This window comes from Rattus rattus, chromosome 5 (genome assembly GCF_011064425.1).
Source record: "Rattus rattus isolate New Zealand chromosome 5, Rrattus_CSIRO_v1, whole genome shotgun sequence".
NCBI lineage: Eukaryota > Metazoa > Chordata > Mammalia > Rodentia > Muridae > Rattus > Rattus rattus.
Genome location: NC_046158.1, coordinates 133,526,408 through 133,540,216, shown reverse-complemented (window position 1 = coordinate 133,540,216; position 13,809 = coordinate 133,526,408). Strand labels below are relative to the sequence as shown.

Genomic DNA, 13,809 nt, shown 5'->3' with positions numbered 1-13,809 from the left:
GTTTGGTGGCCAATCAACGCCTGCTAACGGTCTTCTGTCACTCTCACTGTTTGCCCTATTGTCCAAAATGCCTTAGGTGTTGAGCAGAGGAAGGAAGAAATTTGAACAAGAGCCCTGGGGCTGGTCCCTGCTGGCTTTTCCCCAGTGGCCAGAGCCCATTTCATAGGTAGTGTGCCACCATGCCAGCCAGTGTTTCAGAGGCCCCCCCCCCCCGTGGCATTCCGATCAAGCATTTGCCTCTTCTGTGCTAACGGGGCTGGACCCATTACATTTTATCTTTTCTGGTTGGCAATCTCAAACCCCATCAGTATGGGCTTTCGAGGGACATGAAGTGGAAAGTCCCCGAAGCATGCCTCTTGTCAGCCCCTGCGGTGTCACTGCCCAGGTAATGTTGACCTGCCAGTCAACAGGGCTCCTGAAGGCTGAGAGTAAATTTTGAAGGCCCCTGGCAAGTTTCCAGGGGCCACCCAGAAATGGTCCCCTTGAGAGATTAAACAACTTCTCCCTCCAGGGACATAATCCAAAGGATGTCATCAGCTCAGGGCAGGTGTGTGCTCTGTTTGCCAGCGGCGGGTCACAAGCTGGCCCGGCACAACCTAGCAAGCTTCCCTCCACCTAACGGTTAGTCATACCCAGTCGCATGAGGCCTGGGATGAGGTCTCTGGTTCTGAGTTTGTTCTGTCCTTGGGTGCCACCTCATTTCTGGGAACTCGTTAGAGTTCTTTTCCCTCCTCCCTCTTAGGCAAACCCTCCTTCCTTTCATGTTCCATTATTCTTTACGTTAAACACCTCAGCCAGGCTTACGGTGTGGCTTTCGTCTTCCGATGGAGTTAATTAAGACAGTTTCCTAGTGGCTCCTGGTGCTCAGTGGTCACTTGCTCGGGTGAGCCAGCCCACCGACTCCCCTGCAGGGGACCCTGGGAATCTCCTCCCAAACTACCAGTGTAGTAGCTCCTTGGCTGCAGACTTTTGCCATGGCTGCTTACCCCAGGGCCCCATAGCTCCCATACCACATGCTTGAGAATCATCGCATTAGCCTTAAGCCATTTGCTTCCCTTAGCCTTTGGAAAAGAGCTTGTCTACCAAGTAATCGCCACACTGCCACAGGAGACCCGTATCAGTGCCTGGGTGGAAGATGCTGCCAAGTGTCCTCTAGCACAGGACTGTGTCCTATGGCAGAAATGAGCCAGGGAGAAGGCTGCCTAGAGAGCCTGGGACTCTCCTCAGTTCCTGTGGTATTGGAAGTTCCCGTTGGCCCAGGGAGAAAGGCCTTCCCATGTGCTTACAGAAAGTAAGCTTAGGTCCAGGGCCAGGCCTAGGGTCATGGATCTGGAGTAACAAACCCTTGGGTGGGACTGAAGCCACCCGATTCTGCCCACTGGTAGGTCTTAGGGATAATATTATTGGGACATCTGGTATCATGGGCTCTTGAGATCATTCTACCCCAGACCTTCATACCTCAGCTGCTAGCCTGGGGCTCCACCCCTGCCTGGTAGTTTCCTTTGATGAAGAATTCCCTTCCTTTATGGAGGACTGCTCCATCTGCCCTTGCTCTATGGTGCTGAGGCCTGGGGGCTCATGACTTACGCTTCTTGATGACTTCTGGGCCAAGGTTGAGCACTGCAGGAGGATAGAGGTTAGCTTGGACCAGTGTGGCTCCCAGCAGGAGGCTGACGATCCATGGGTTGGTCATCTTCATGGCTATTGATGAGAAGTAGGTGGCAGGTAGTAGGGCCTGTGGTAAACACAAGGGTCCTGATAGCTGGACAGAGGGGCCCGTGGGAGGCACATAATGCCTGGTATCCTGGGGCACAGTGTCCAGGAGAGACATTCAGGGCAGTAGGTAAGAGCCAAGACTTAGCCGTACATTCTCGAATCATCGGCTAAAACACAGATACTTCTATGCTTTGGGGTTCTCCTCTGGCAAGTGGGCACGATGAAGCATCACTTCACAGAGTCTCTGGGATTAGCAGTATCTAGAAATCATTCAGTGTGTTGCCTTTCCCACAAGAAGAACTTGGCAGACAGCCATTTCCTTGCAGAAAACCCACAAGGATCTTCAGAAGGCTGGCTCCAGTTTGTCCACAGTCTCTCAAAGGTCATTCATTCACTCTGCAGTTCTGTATGAAGCCCCACAGCCGGGCTCTGTGCTGGGTGTAGGAACAGTCAGGAGCAGGCAGCAAGCTACTCCCTCTCAGAATGCACAGCCTGGAGCAACCCTCCTTTTGAGCAACGCTTAAAGCAGCCATTTCTTGTCCCATTTCTGCTCTCAGCCATGATAGTTTCTGGGAGAGATGCTGTGGTGCTGGGGCGTCTGTCCCTTGACAACTTGTTACTCTCCACAGGCCAGAGACTACACCTTCAGCCCTGATCAGTCTTCCTCCCCAAACTCCTTACACGGAGCTGAAGATTTCTGCAGACTGTCTCGTTTAGAGAAAAGGGAGACATGGCCCTTGGGACCCATGTGCCCTTGCCTGCCTCAGAATGTGGGTGTCTTGTCACCAAAGACTAATGTGTCTGTTGTGGAATGAGACACTGTTGTCAAATCAGAGTTCCTGACCAGGCTGTGAACTCTGGGAGGGAGAACCTTGCTGGCTGCTCCTGACTGTCTCTACACCCAGCACAGAGCCTGGCTGTGGTGCTTCATACAGAATTGCAGAGTGAATGAATGACCTCTGAGGGGCTGTGGGCAAACTGGAGCCAGCCTTCTGGACATCCCTACAAAGCTGCACAGTCCCCATCCGTGAGTGTCAGCAACCTGAAGGGGATGTGTTGTGGGTCTGGGAGTCAGAGACTCCAGTAGGAGATCTTCTATGGCTGGCTTGGTGATCGGGCGAGGGACTTAACCTTTTGGAGCCCATGAGCGGCTGGCTAATGTGAGATGATAGCACCCGGGAGGGGAGTTGTGAGGGAGAATGCATCTGCGGTTTGATGTTACTCATGAATGCTATTGAGCCTACCAATGAGGACTGTGATTACTGATCCTGGGATCTGAGGAAGCCATACTACAATTAAAACCGGAGGGCCAAGCTGACAGCTTGCATTGGTTGACAAGGCAGTCATGCCATCAAATGGTGTCTTTATCTTCCAAATCCTTTGGACCCCTTCAGCCCCCTTCTCCTGCCCCCTGCTCAGCCTCCTGATTAGAGGGGTTCTGAGCCCAGAAGCTGTAGCATTGCCTCTTCTGGGAGATACTGTCACCCTCATATCCCAGCCTGTGCCCATCCACCCTTTGTTCCCCATCTCCTGCCCTCTTCATGGACCCACTTTATGGTCCTCAGCCCCTGCTCTGTTTACAGACCCTCACATGGTCCTTAGCCTCTGTCCTTGTCATGGACTCACTACGTGGCCCTCAACCCATGCCTTCTATATAGACCCACTATGTGGTCCTAGTCTCTGTTCTCATCATGGACCCACTATGTAGTCCTCAACCCCTTCCCTTTTCATGCCTTTTGCTCCTCTCCAGCATCCACTCAACTTTGCATCTTTCACACTATCTCTTCCATGAAGGCTTCTCTGATTTTCTCTGGTCCTGGGCCTTCCTTAAACACAGTAATCACATAATGGCCACCTGGGAGTTCTTTGAGGGCTGCTGTGACGGATGCTTCTCTTTGTCCCCAGCAACAGCTCAGCATATGCAGACACCGCACGGCCACTCTGTGCAGTGGTTTGAAGTCCGTACACTGAGGACTGGAAAAGGCCTACCTGTCTTACGCTTCAATCTTTGTTCATGGCTTTTGGATGTGAATACCAGCACCTCCCTGCCTCTCTTGATCCCCAGAAACCAGAGCTGACAGGGGTGTTATTAGGCTCAGTTCTCGCCCAGCAGTTTGGCTACTCTCAGCGAGTCTTCTCTGTGAGGAACCTTCCTGACTGTCCAGGCCTCTAGACCCTTCTCCTGTTTTACCTGAATGTGCTGGAGTCCTGGGTCTGCCTGCTCCTCTCCTCGGTGGTGAGTTTGGAGACCCAGCCTTATATCTTGCATCCAGACTTGGGCAGCCACCTTGAGCATGTGGGCCAAGACCTCAGGCTGGGCCGAGGTCTCCAAGGTAAATATTTGTAGCTCTTGGTGAACCAAAGCCCTTCCTGGAAGCAGTCTGGGAGCTCTAGCTTCCTGAGGTTTGGAGAAAGGAGGGTCTAAGCTGGCTGGAGGGACAGAGGGAGCACTGGGACACATGGTAAGCATCCAGCAAGCCTTACAAGGACTCCCTGCATCCCAGGAAATCACTGTCCACAGGTCTATGTAGTGGTCTTTGCAATCTCTACAGCCAGAAAGGTGAGGCTCCACAGAGGACAGGAAGGCAGTTCAGTTCAATATGACTCTGTAGCCCGCGTTGGTTCAAACTTCTGAAGTCTGACCCGAGTAGGTCATTTTAGGCATATTTAAGCACAGCACAGCACAATTTGGTGAAAACTTGTTTGATGAAAATGAAATCAGTTTCACATCCACAAAAAAGGCATATGTAAGCCTCCCTGAGGGACACAGTAAGCTAAATGAAGACCAGTCACGACTGCGTTAGAACTCTTCTAAAGTCCTTAGAGAGAGCTTCTATAGATTGACTGAGGGTCTCGGGGAGGAGCTGGGTCTGCAAAGTCTCTGGCCACACAGATAGAGCTAATAAATATGTCCTCTCCAGGTCTTTTGGGTGGATTACAGGCTATGTGTTTGACATTAGTTCCCCTAGTGTCTGTCTGTGAGCACAGGGACCTCCATGCCTCGTACAGGACCACGATGAGCATGGTAGCAGCCACAGTGAACGAACATCCCAGACATGGCTGACATCACCCTATGTTTTCCATCAGTTAGGCTGATGGGTATCCTCCTCACACATGGTCAGCCGGTCATCCTGCTATTAGCAAGGAGGAACCAGTCTCCACAGTCAGCAAACAGAAGAGCCAGGGGTCCAAGCAGAAATCTGGCTTCAAAAGCCATCTGGGGTCATTTATTTCCACAGCATGGTAGATGCAGGATGTGTGCTAGGGGTCAAAGCAGGTTCAAGCCCTGTCTTCACCTTTTTCACTCGAAGTGACTTGGGACTCTGAGCCTCTCAGTGTCCATATGTGAAATGGGCGTACACGTGACATGGGCAAACTCAAGCTCCTCTGTCTTACAGGGCACCTAGCTGAGGACATGGCCTACTCAGAGGGACGCTCAGTAGCAGTGTGTTTGGGGCTGCTGTCACTGTTACTGCTTACAACAGGATGAGGTTTGTAGAGAAGTGACTAGACAGTTCAGGCAGGGCAACCCCCTGGAAGCAAGGGAGGCACAGCCTTGCCCATCACACCCACTTCCATGCAGCAAGGACACCACATCTCTACTCACTGATTTCTTTAAGAGAATAGGCGTGCATCCCCCTCCCCCACCACGCTACTTCTTTGCTATGCTTCCCTCGGCAAGGCGCTTCACCTCTCACCTCCTTGGTACAATGGCAGTTCATGGTAGTGCTGTCTACCAGGCTGAGCTGTGGGCCATATGCCCTTGTCACAGGTCATTTTGTGACCTAAGCTGCTTCATTGACACCACCAGGAAGGCAGTGGGTGTTTGTGGAGCTAAAGAAAAATGAGTGATGGACCATGGGCCCAGGGACAAGAGTGAACTGGCCAGAGGGGCCCTGGCCACCCCTGCCTGGACACAGGCTGGTCCCACTTAGCCATGCAGTGCCAGATGGGAATTAACAGCTCTGCCTTTTCCAGGATCATCGGAGGCTGAGAGATTTGTTCAAGGCCACAGGACCAGGAGTCAGGGAGGGGCCTTGAGCCCACTCACCTAGTGAAGGCCACACACTCCTGACCACTCTGCCCTGGTGGGTCCTGGTTAACGTTAGGGTCAGTAGGGATATTGATGTGACCTTTGGACACGTGTCTTGGCTTCTATCTGGAAGTGGTAAACTGTGGATTAGGGCTAAGAGATCCATTGTTTAAGTCTTGTCCCCATCTGTATGATGATGAGAGAGGGGCAGTGTTCCTGAGGTTAAACAGTCTCTGGCTGGTCACGGAGGAAAGTGTGGTTTGCATCCTGCCGTGTCTGGAACACTCAACAGACCCTGAACACCCAAGGCAAGCTGCTGCAGAGCCAGGAGGGCTCCCGGAAGGACCCTGCCAGTGCCTCAGGCACATGTGCAGAGAGACACACGCCCGTTTGGTTCCTCAGCTGCCATGCCTGCTGCCCACAGACAATGTCCCTCTGTAGGGTGGTAGAGCTGGTGCCAAGGCCAGTGCCCGCACCTGCTCTGGCTTCCTGCCTTTCAGCTCAGTCTACTCAGGGTTGAACAGGCATCACCGGACCCCTTGGGTTGTGTACCTGGTCCCATGTGGCCCTGCCTTGCACCTCTTCCTCTGGTCTCGTTTCTCTCAGACCCTCACACTCTGGTGTGCATTCCCTTCCTGGAACTCCTCACACCTCACAAAAGCTCCTCTTGGGCCTGGAGAGATAGCTCAGTGGTTAAGAGCACTGGCTGTTCTTATAGAGGACTTGGGCTCGAGTCCCAGCATCCACATTTGTACCTGCAGTTCCAGGAAAGCCAACACCCTCTCCTGGCCTTTCTGTGCACCATACACATACTTGGTTCAAAGATGTGCATGCAGGCAAAACGCCCATATACATAAAATAACAAAAGTAAAAATATAATAATAATAATAATAATAATAATAATAATAAAAGCTCCTCTGTGGTGGTAGCCAGAGGGAAACCTTGGAGTTTGGAAAATGGCATTCACCCTCTCCTGTGCCTGAGTTGTGGTCTCTGCTCCCTTCGGAGGAGAAAATGCTTACATCCTCACCCACTGAATGGGCAACTCTACCACCATTACAAAGCTACTCTCACCAGACAACTTCAGGACCCAATCCAGAAGGGAACAGCTCCCCGGCTTGATCCCTGTCATCTTAACCCTCTGGTGAGTCCTCAAAGCCCACACTACAATCCTGAGTTTTGTTCCCTGTGCCTGACATCTCTTTTGTCCCTCCATTATTCCTTATTCCTTCGTGTTTTTAAAAGTTATGTATTTATTTGGTGTGTGTGTATGTGAGCATGTATGTTTTGTGTGTCACGCATGCACATGCATGTACATACACACACACACACACACACACACACACACACACACACACACACACACACGACACCAGAGGTTGATGCCAGGCGTCCACCTCTGTTGCTCGACCTCTGTGCCTCACTATCTCATTATTTTCTCTTAGGAAAGATTTTTTAACAGTTTTTATTTATGTGTCTGCGTCTGTGTGAGTGTATGCCCTGTGTATGGAGGTGCTCACAGAGGCCAGAAGAGGACATCCATTCCCTTAGAGCTGTAGCTGCCGGCAGTTATGTCACCTGGTGTGGGTGCTGGGAACCAAACTCAGGTCCTCGGGAAGAGCAGCGAGTGCTCTAACCACTGAGCCACCTCTCCAGCGCTGGGTCCATCCTAGTTTTTGAGACACAACCTCTCACTGAACCTGGAGCTCATTGATTCAAGTAGACTGGCTGGTCAGCGAGTCCACAGAGCCTGTCTGTGTCTGGCCCTGGCCTGTTTTGGGTCACGCACATGCTGCTGTCCCAGACTTTTATATGGGTCCAGGGATCCAAACTCAGGTCCCCATGTTTACTGCAACAGAGCTTTATGCACCGAGCCATCCCTCTGCTCCCTCCCTTTCCCTGTTCTTATACAGTTCGTCCCCTCTTGGTCTCTGTGTCTTCACGTTAAGTCTCTTTCACCAAAGATCCACTCTGCCCAGCAGCCATTGGCCCTCTGTCCAACTTGCCAAAGTTTGCAGTGCTTTTGCATAAGAACCAAGCTCTGTAAGACCCAGCACTGTTGGCTGCTTATCTAAGTCCTCTTTCCGTACTAGTTTGCCCTACTTTCCTGTCATTCCCACCCCAGGGCTTTGGCACATGCCGTGCCTTCTCCCAGGCTGCTGCCTTTCATCTGCCAGGTTTCAGCTTCTCTCTTTGGAGAGGCCTTTGCTTGTCACCTGGGGAGCGCAGGGCGCTCTGGCTATACACAGGGGGGTGTCACACTAGAATTTGCTGGAAACTCAAGCGTGCTAGGCCCTGCAACTCCACAGATGCTTTGCGACAAGGAGACGGGCAGGCCACAGTGCAGGGGTGTGGGGGTCAGGGTGGGGTTCCGTCACGCAGGAGCCCTGATCCAGTTAGAGTACTGAGCACTATCAGATGTGGGCGGGGTATCGTGGAGGCATTCCCTTCATTCCTATCTCACACTCTTCCCCTCAACCCCTCCTCCCTCCCTTTCTCTTTTTGGACAAGGGTTTCCTATGTTTTTCAGGCTGGATTTGAACTTTCCATTTTCCTGTCTCTGCTCCCAGGTGCTGATATTACAAGCGTGCACCACACGTCCATCTCTGTGAAGGCGTTTCTTAAGGGACAGCGCAGGTCTCCCAGAAAGAAACAGGGTTCTAGAGGGAGAGGGCTCTCCCAAGATCACTTAGGAGCTTGAGGCTATGTTCCTGAAGTGAGATGTACAAAGGGTTGAGTTCTGTTCATGTGAATGAGCTGCAGTTATGGTGGGCAGAACGACATGTTTGGGAAGTCACTGCTGTGGATGGCATCCAGGCTGGTGTGGTCACAGCAGGACAGGCTCTTTGCTTGCTAGAGGTCATGGTTTGGGGAGGAGATGAGTTGACACCAGAAAGGCAGGGACTGAGGAGGGCCAGGGACGGCTGGAGAGGATGGTTCAGTGGGCAGGGTGGGCAGCAGGCAGCTCTGCCTTGAACCGGTTAAGACTTGGGACACTCAGCAGAGAGGCTTAGAAAAATTTCCAGAGCGCCACTAAGGCCCAGCGTAAAGCGCATCCATCCACAGAGAGCAAGGATACCTTGCACAGCCAGGACGCACTTTTCTTCCCTCTTCTCCACCTCTCAGATGGTGGAGAATGGTGGTCCTCACCACTCTCAGATGGTGAGCAGGGCTCTAGCCACCAGCCATCTAAGGCAGAGGGGTTAGGGCTGAGGAGAGACGCCATGTCACATCAAAGCTGGTTGTCCCTGTGCAGCAAGAGGCACAGTGGAAAAGACCATCAACCTCTCCTCTACAGACCATCAAGCAGTCTCAGGAAGAAGAGAATAGCATATTGGGATCCCCCTGTCCCAGATGGATCAGGGTCTTGGGGAAGAACAGTGACCTGCCTGAGTTCCCATGGCCCTAGAGCAGGGGCAGCTCTTCCTCACTCTCTCCTCTGCTCTGCCACCCTGTCCCACCCTGTCCTGCTTCGATGAGGGCAGCCTTTCCGGAGAAGACCGTGGTTGCATAGAAACAGAGGGTGTGGGGAGGAGTGGCATGGTGGGATTGGTCAGCTGGAAACCAGCAGGATTTCCAACGGTTTCTTGCCTGGAAGAGGACAGAAGGAAAGCAAGAATTCAAGCTACTCTTGGCAGACTCAAGTCCTCTACACACTGGCTCTTCTGGGTACCAACGGGGATTCACTATTGTACCAAGCCCCGGTCATGGTTGTCGATGTCCTCAGGGGTTTGGGTCCAGCAGGAAAGGATGTGACAGTTGACAGTTGACTAGCAATTTCTGTCAGAAGCAATCCAGAGGCCTTGTACTGCTGCCTCCTGCTTCCTCCCTGTTAAAGACCGTCCATTCTGGTAAAATCCTAGACACGTAGAAGTGGAAGGAGAAAAGTCTAAATGACATGAAGTTTGCCACTGCCTCAAGTGGGCTGATTTTGGAAAAGTTGTTCCTATCTCTGGCCTCAGTGTCCCCAAATGGAAACTAAAGATGTAGGTTCTGTGGTACCTTTTCCTGGCTGCTTTGCATAGGCCTGTCCATAGGAGAGAGAGCCCACCCGATATTCAAGACAGGTAGGGCTGTTCCTCCTTCCCATGTGATAGGCTCAGTCCCTTGAGTCAGGGTTGGGGAATCAGGGCTCCGCTGAGGGAATGATCAAATAGTTTGGGAACATGATTGTTAGGATGCTGCCTTCAGTGTGGTTACTGGTACTAGCCCCAAAGCAGGCCCAACGTAAATGTCCTGAAACAGGGGATCTATTTAGTCCACAGCCACCAGGCAACTGTCACTAAACAACGCAGAAAGACTGAGGCAAGTGAAATTAACCTAGAGAATGTTCTGGAAGGATATGACCCCCCTGAGATAACATCTAGTTACTTTTTTCCGCTTTCTTTTTGGTGATGTGATCCCAGGTGACTTTTATGATCTTGGTGATTTTAGGATTTAAACTTTTTTTTTCTTTTACATCATTGCATTCTTTTGGATCAGCCAATCATCACACTAAACAACTTGAAATGGAGTAGAAGGAGGCTGGCAGAGGCCAAGGCTGTGTAGCAAGGCCTCTCTTTCCCAGAGCCTGAGTCATAGCCCTGCCCACCCCAAGTTAGCTGGAAACTTTGCCACGCCACCACTGATAAGTGCACAAAAGCACGGTCTCAGCAGCCCGGAAATCCCGGTTCTGGAACTTTCTGGGCATAATCCCTCTTTTGTAGGGCAGGAATAGACTAAATTAAATGCAAACAAACCACGGCTAAGCCAGGCTCAGTCCCAGCTCTGCCTGGAAATGAGGATCAGGGCCCCGCCCTGACGGGGCTCACACCCGGGGCCTGGCAGGTGCTCAGGTAGCCTCAGGTGCAAAGGTCACAGCAGGCAGTGGTGGGGCTCAGTGCTCCGAGTTCCTTCCCCATTGGCAGCTTGGGATCAGAGGAGGCTGGAGGCTGGAGGCTGGAGGCTGGAGGCTGGGTGCTTTTAGCACAGGACCTGGGACAGTGTGACATATGTGTCTGCTGCAAGGAGTTCACGTCAAATGTGGCATGGGGAATGTTGTCAGGGTCTGAGAGTGTGGGACCCACAGGCAATGTGAGGACAGAAGCAACACACAGTGGAAGATCAAGTCTGACAGAGGTCTGCACTGTTCCAGGGTGTCACTGTCCCCGGCATTGCTGTTGAGGCCTCCGGAAGAGTGCTCTGAGAGGAGACTAGCTAGGTAGAGATATTGGGGGAGAGGAACTAACCAAGAGGTGGGTACGGGGCAAGGGAGGCATTTCGAGTGAGGTCTCTCAGTGAGTCTGAGAGCTGTCTGAACCCCGTGGCAAGCATGGAGTGGACAGCACGGCTCTTCCCGGGGTGCTGCACCTGCACCAGAACCTCCCTGGGTCGGGGGAGGGGACAACTGCCTCTTCTGACTCCCCAAGTCATGCCTTGAGCACTGTTCTATCTGGAGCTCCAGCTCTCTTCAGGTCTCTCTCTGTTTCCGGTTTCTCCAAGTCTCTTTTTCCTCTCTCTCTCTCTCTCTCTCTCTCTCTCTCTCTCTCTCTCTCTCTCTCTCTCATACCCATTTGTCCTTGTCCTATCTCTCTCCCTACCTCTCTCTCCTCTTCTTAGTTCCTTCCCTTCACTCTTTCTCCCTCTCCCTGTGCATCTCTAGGTGCCACTGTTGAGGCTGGTAGAGCTGGGACCCCGTGGAGAGCAAGGTTGTGGCACCTGGATAAAGCAGACCTCCTGATGTGGCCCTGGATGTGTGTCCTCTCCTCCCTGTGCTACAGTCTGGGGTTGGCAGGGCTCTGGACAGTCAGCTATGTCTGACCTTGACTGAGTCGCACTTCCGAGGGATGGACCCGAAAAGCTCTGAGTGTTAGCTTAGAGCAGGGCCTAGGCCCAGGAAGTGTTTTTAAAGTTTATTTTGTTTTAAGTGTATGAGTGCTTTGCCTACATGTACACCAACCACATGCATGTGCCTGACCCTGTGGAGTCCAGAAGACGGCATTGGACTCTCTGGAACTGGAGTTATCTGTGGTTGTCAACCACCACATGGGCCCTAGTCCTCTAAATAGCTGAGCCATCTCTACAGCCCCAAAGGACTCTTAGCCTGAGCATCTCTGACATCACTGCTGCACTCACTGAATTCCTGTCCACGTCCATGGCTGGATGTAGGAAAACCAGTGTCCGGAAAATCCAGGCGTCTGAGACTACTCCTGTAGGTGTGTCTGCGCGTTGGGGGCTGAGGAGATGGGGCACCTCTGAGAGGAGGACGCTTCTGAGCGGATGAGTTTCTCAAATTGAGAAGAGCTCTGAGGTTAGCCTCATCTTCTCCTGCTTGGCTGTGGTGGAGATGGCCCCTCAGGGCAACCTCTTCCACTTTACTCCAGGACAGGACTCACCAGCCCGGGGCAGGCCCAGGGAGATGGCTGCGGCCTGAGACTTCACCGTGTGGTCTTAGGGGTTCACCCCCAGCATCCTCCTGGAATTTCTGTTTCTTTAGAAATCCAGGGTGTGTGTGTGTGTGTGTGTGTGTGTGTGTGTGTGTGTGTGAGAGAGAGAGAGAGAGAGAGAGAGAGAGAGAGAGAGAGAGACTGAGCTGGCTAGCCATCAGATGTGTGAGCAGAGCTGAGTTCTGTACGCCTTGGACACAGCAGGGGACACATTCTTCTAGACCAAGGATCTCTGGACAAGATCACGTGAACTATAGACAAACCAATGTAAACCGCAGTGCTCCATACTTATAGTGTGTGACTGGAACAAAGAGGCAACTGGAGAGGCCATCATGGCATTATCTAAGAGGTTTCAGTCCCACTGAAAGTTGGATGGTCCCTCCCCCCAACACACACACACACACAGACACACACACACACAGACACACACACACACACACATACAGAGACACACACACACAGACACACAGACACAGACACACACACACACACACAGACACACACACACACACACACACACACACACACACACACCCTACCACTCTCCCTGCTCAACTTCCATGTGTTTGGATTTACAAACAACTTTGGGGAAGTGGGATGCCTAGCATGCAGAACAGACTGGCCCTGCTGTTTCTGAATGCTCAGCAGGCAGTGGCTGGTCCTGAGCCCGGTAGCTTAGTTATAATTCTCATGGCACAGATGAAGTCCTAGTGTGGTGACTTATTCAAGGTCACAGTGATGAAGCCAGGATTTGAACTCAAGTCTGTGTGACTTCAATCCTGGCCCTCTTGACCTTTTGCCAGTGTCAGCTGGGTACCCGTATTTAGCTGCCCACAACCTCCTCAGATGATCCTATTTACCAATGGCTGAGACTCTTAATTGTTAACATTCGTTTTGACCTACAAAGCCACACTGCAAAGCTTGAATGAGCTCAATATTCTACTCGTAACTGGAAATCGTGTCTCACTTCCTAAAGTGGAGAATGCCACTTTCCATCAACCACAGGACCACAGCGATACCAACGATGGTGACAACCAAGTTTGGGTGTTTAGGTGTGATGACTGCTGTTTTCATGTGTGCAGCCCCACCCCACACAGGTATCTGGACACCTGTGGATGGGGTTTGGGCAAGCCCTTGCTAGACAGGCATGAGGTAGGAAGGAAATGGTTATTTAAGCTTCTATGCAAACAGAAGTATGTTATTGACCTCTGGCAACCAACCCCTCCTTCACCTGGTGCTGGGGATTGAACCCGGAAGCCAGGCGTAAGCAAGAACCCCACCACTGAGCCACACTCTGGGCCCTTGCTTTGTCCTCTTCAAGGGAGGATTTAATGAATGGTTAGAGATGTGCTGGAAACACATGAGCACCACGTCCAGCTCTTCTCTGAGTTATCACCACAAGGACCGAGAGACTAGGAATGAAATCATTTGCTTACTGCCACTCGATGGTGCCAGAGTGCCACCTGACAGTGCCACGGTGCCACAATGCCATTGAGGCATAGATTCTAGAAAAGCCTCCCCAAGATATTGAGTGCCAGCAATGCACTGAGCACATCCCAAGTGCGTGACACCCGGATTGCAGTCTCTCACCTTGGGGTGTCCAGCAGCAGAACCTCTAAGACCCAAGCGAAGCAA

General features: G+C 52.0%; 1 protein-coding gene across 1 annotated transcript in view; it reads right to left on the bottom strand.

The window, feature by feature from the left end:
- The window catches only part of Bpifb1 (BPI fold containing family B member 1), a 32,944-nt gene extending 19,135 nt beyond the window's left edge, over positions 1-13,809 (bottom strand). The window contains exons 1-2 of the mRNA XM_032902428.1: positions 13,765-13,809; positions 1,588-1,701 (exon numbers count right to left, since the gene is read on the bottom strand). Coding sequence (XP_032758319.1) covers positions 1,588-1,699 — 112 coding nt within the window. The 5' untranslated portion in view covers positions 1,700-1,701; positions 13,765-13,809. The remainder of the gene's footprint in view (positions 1-1,587; positions 1,702-13,764) is intronic.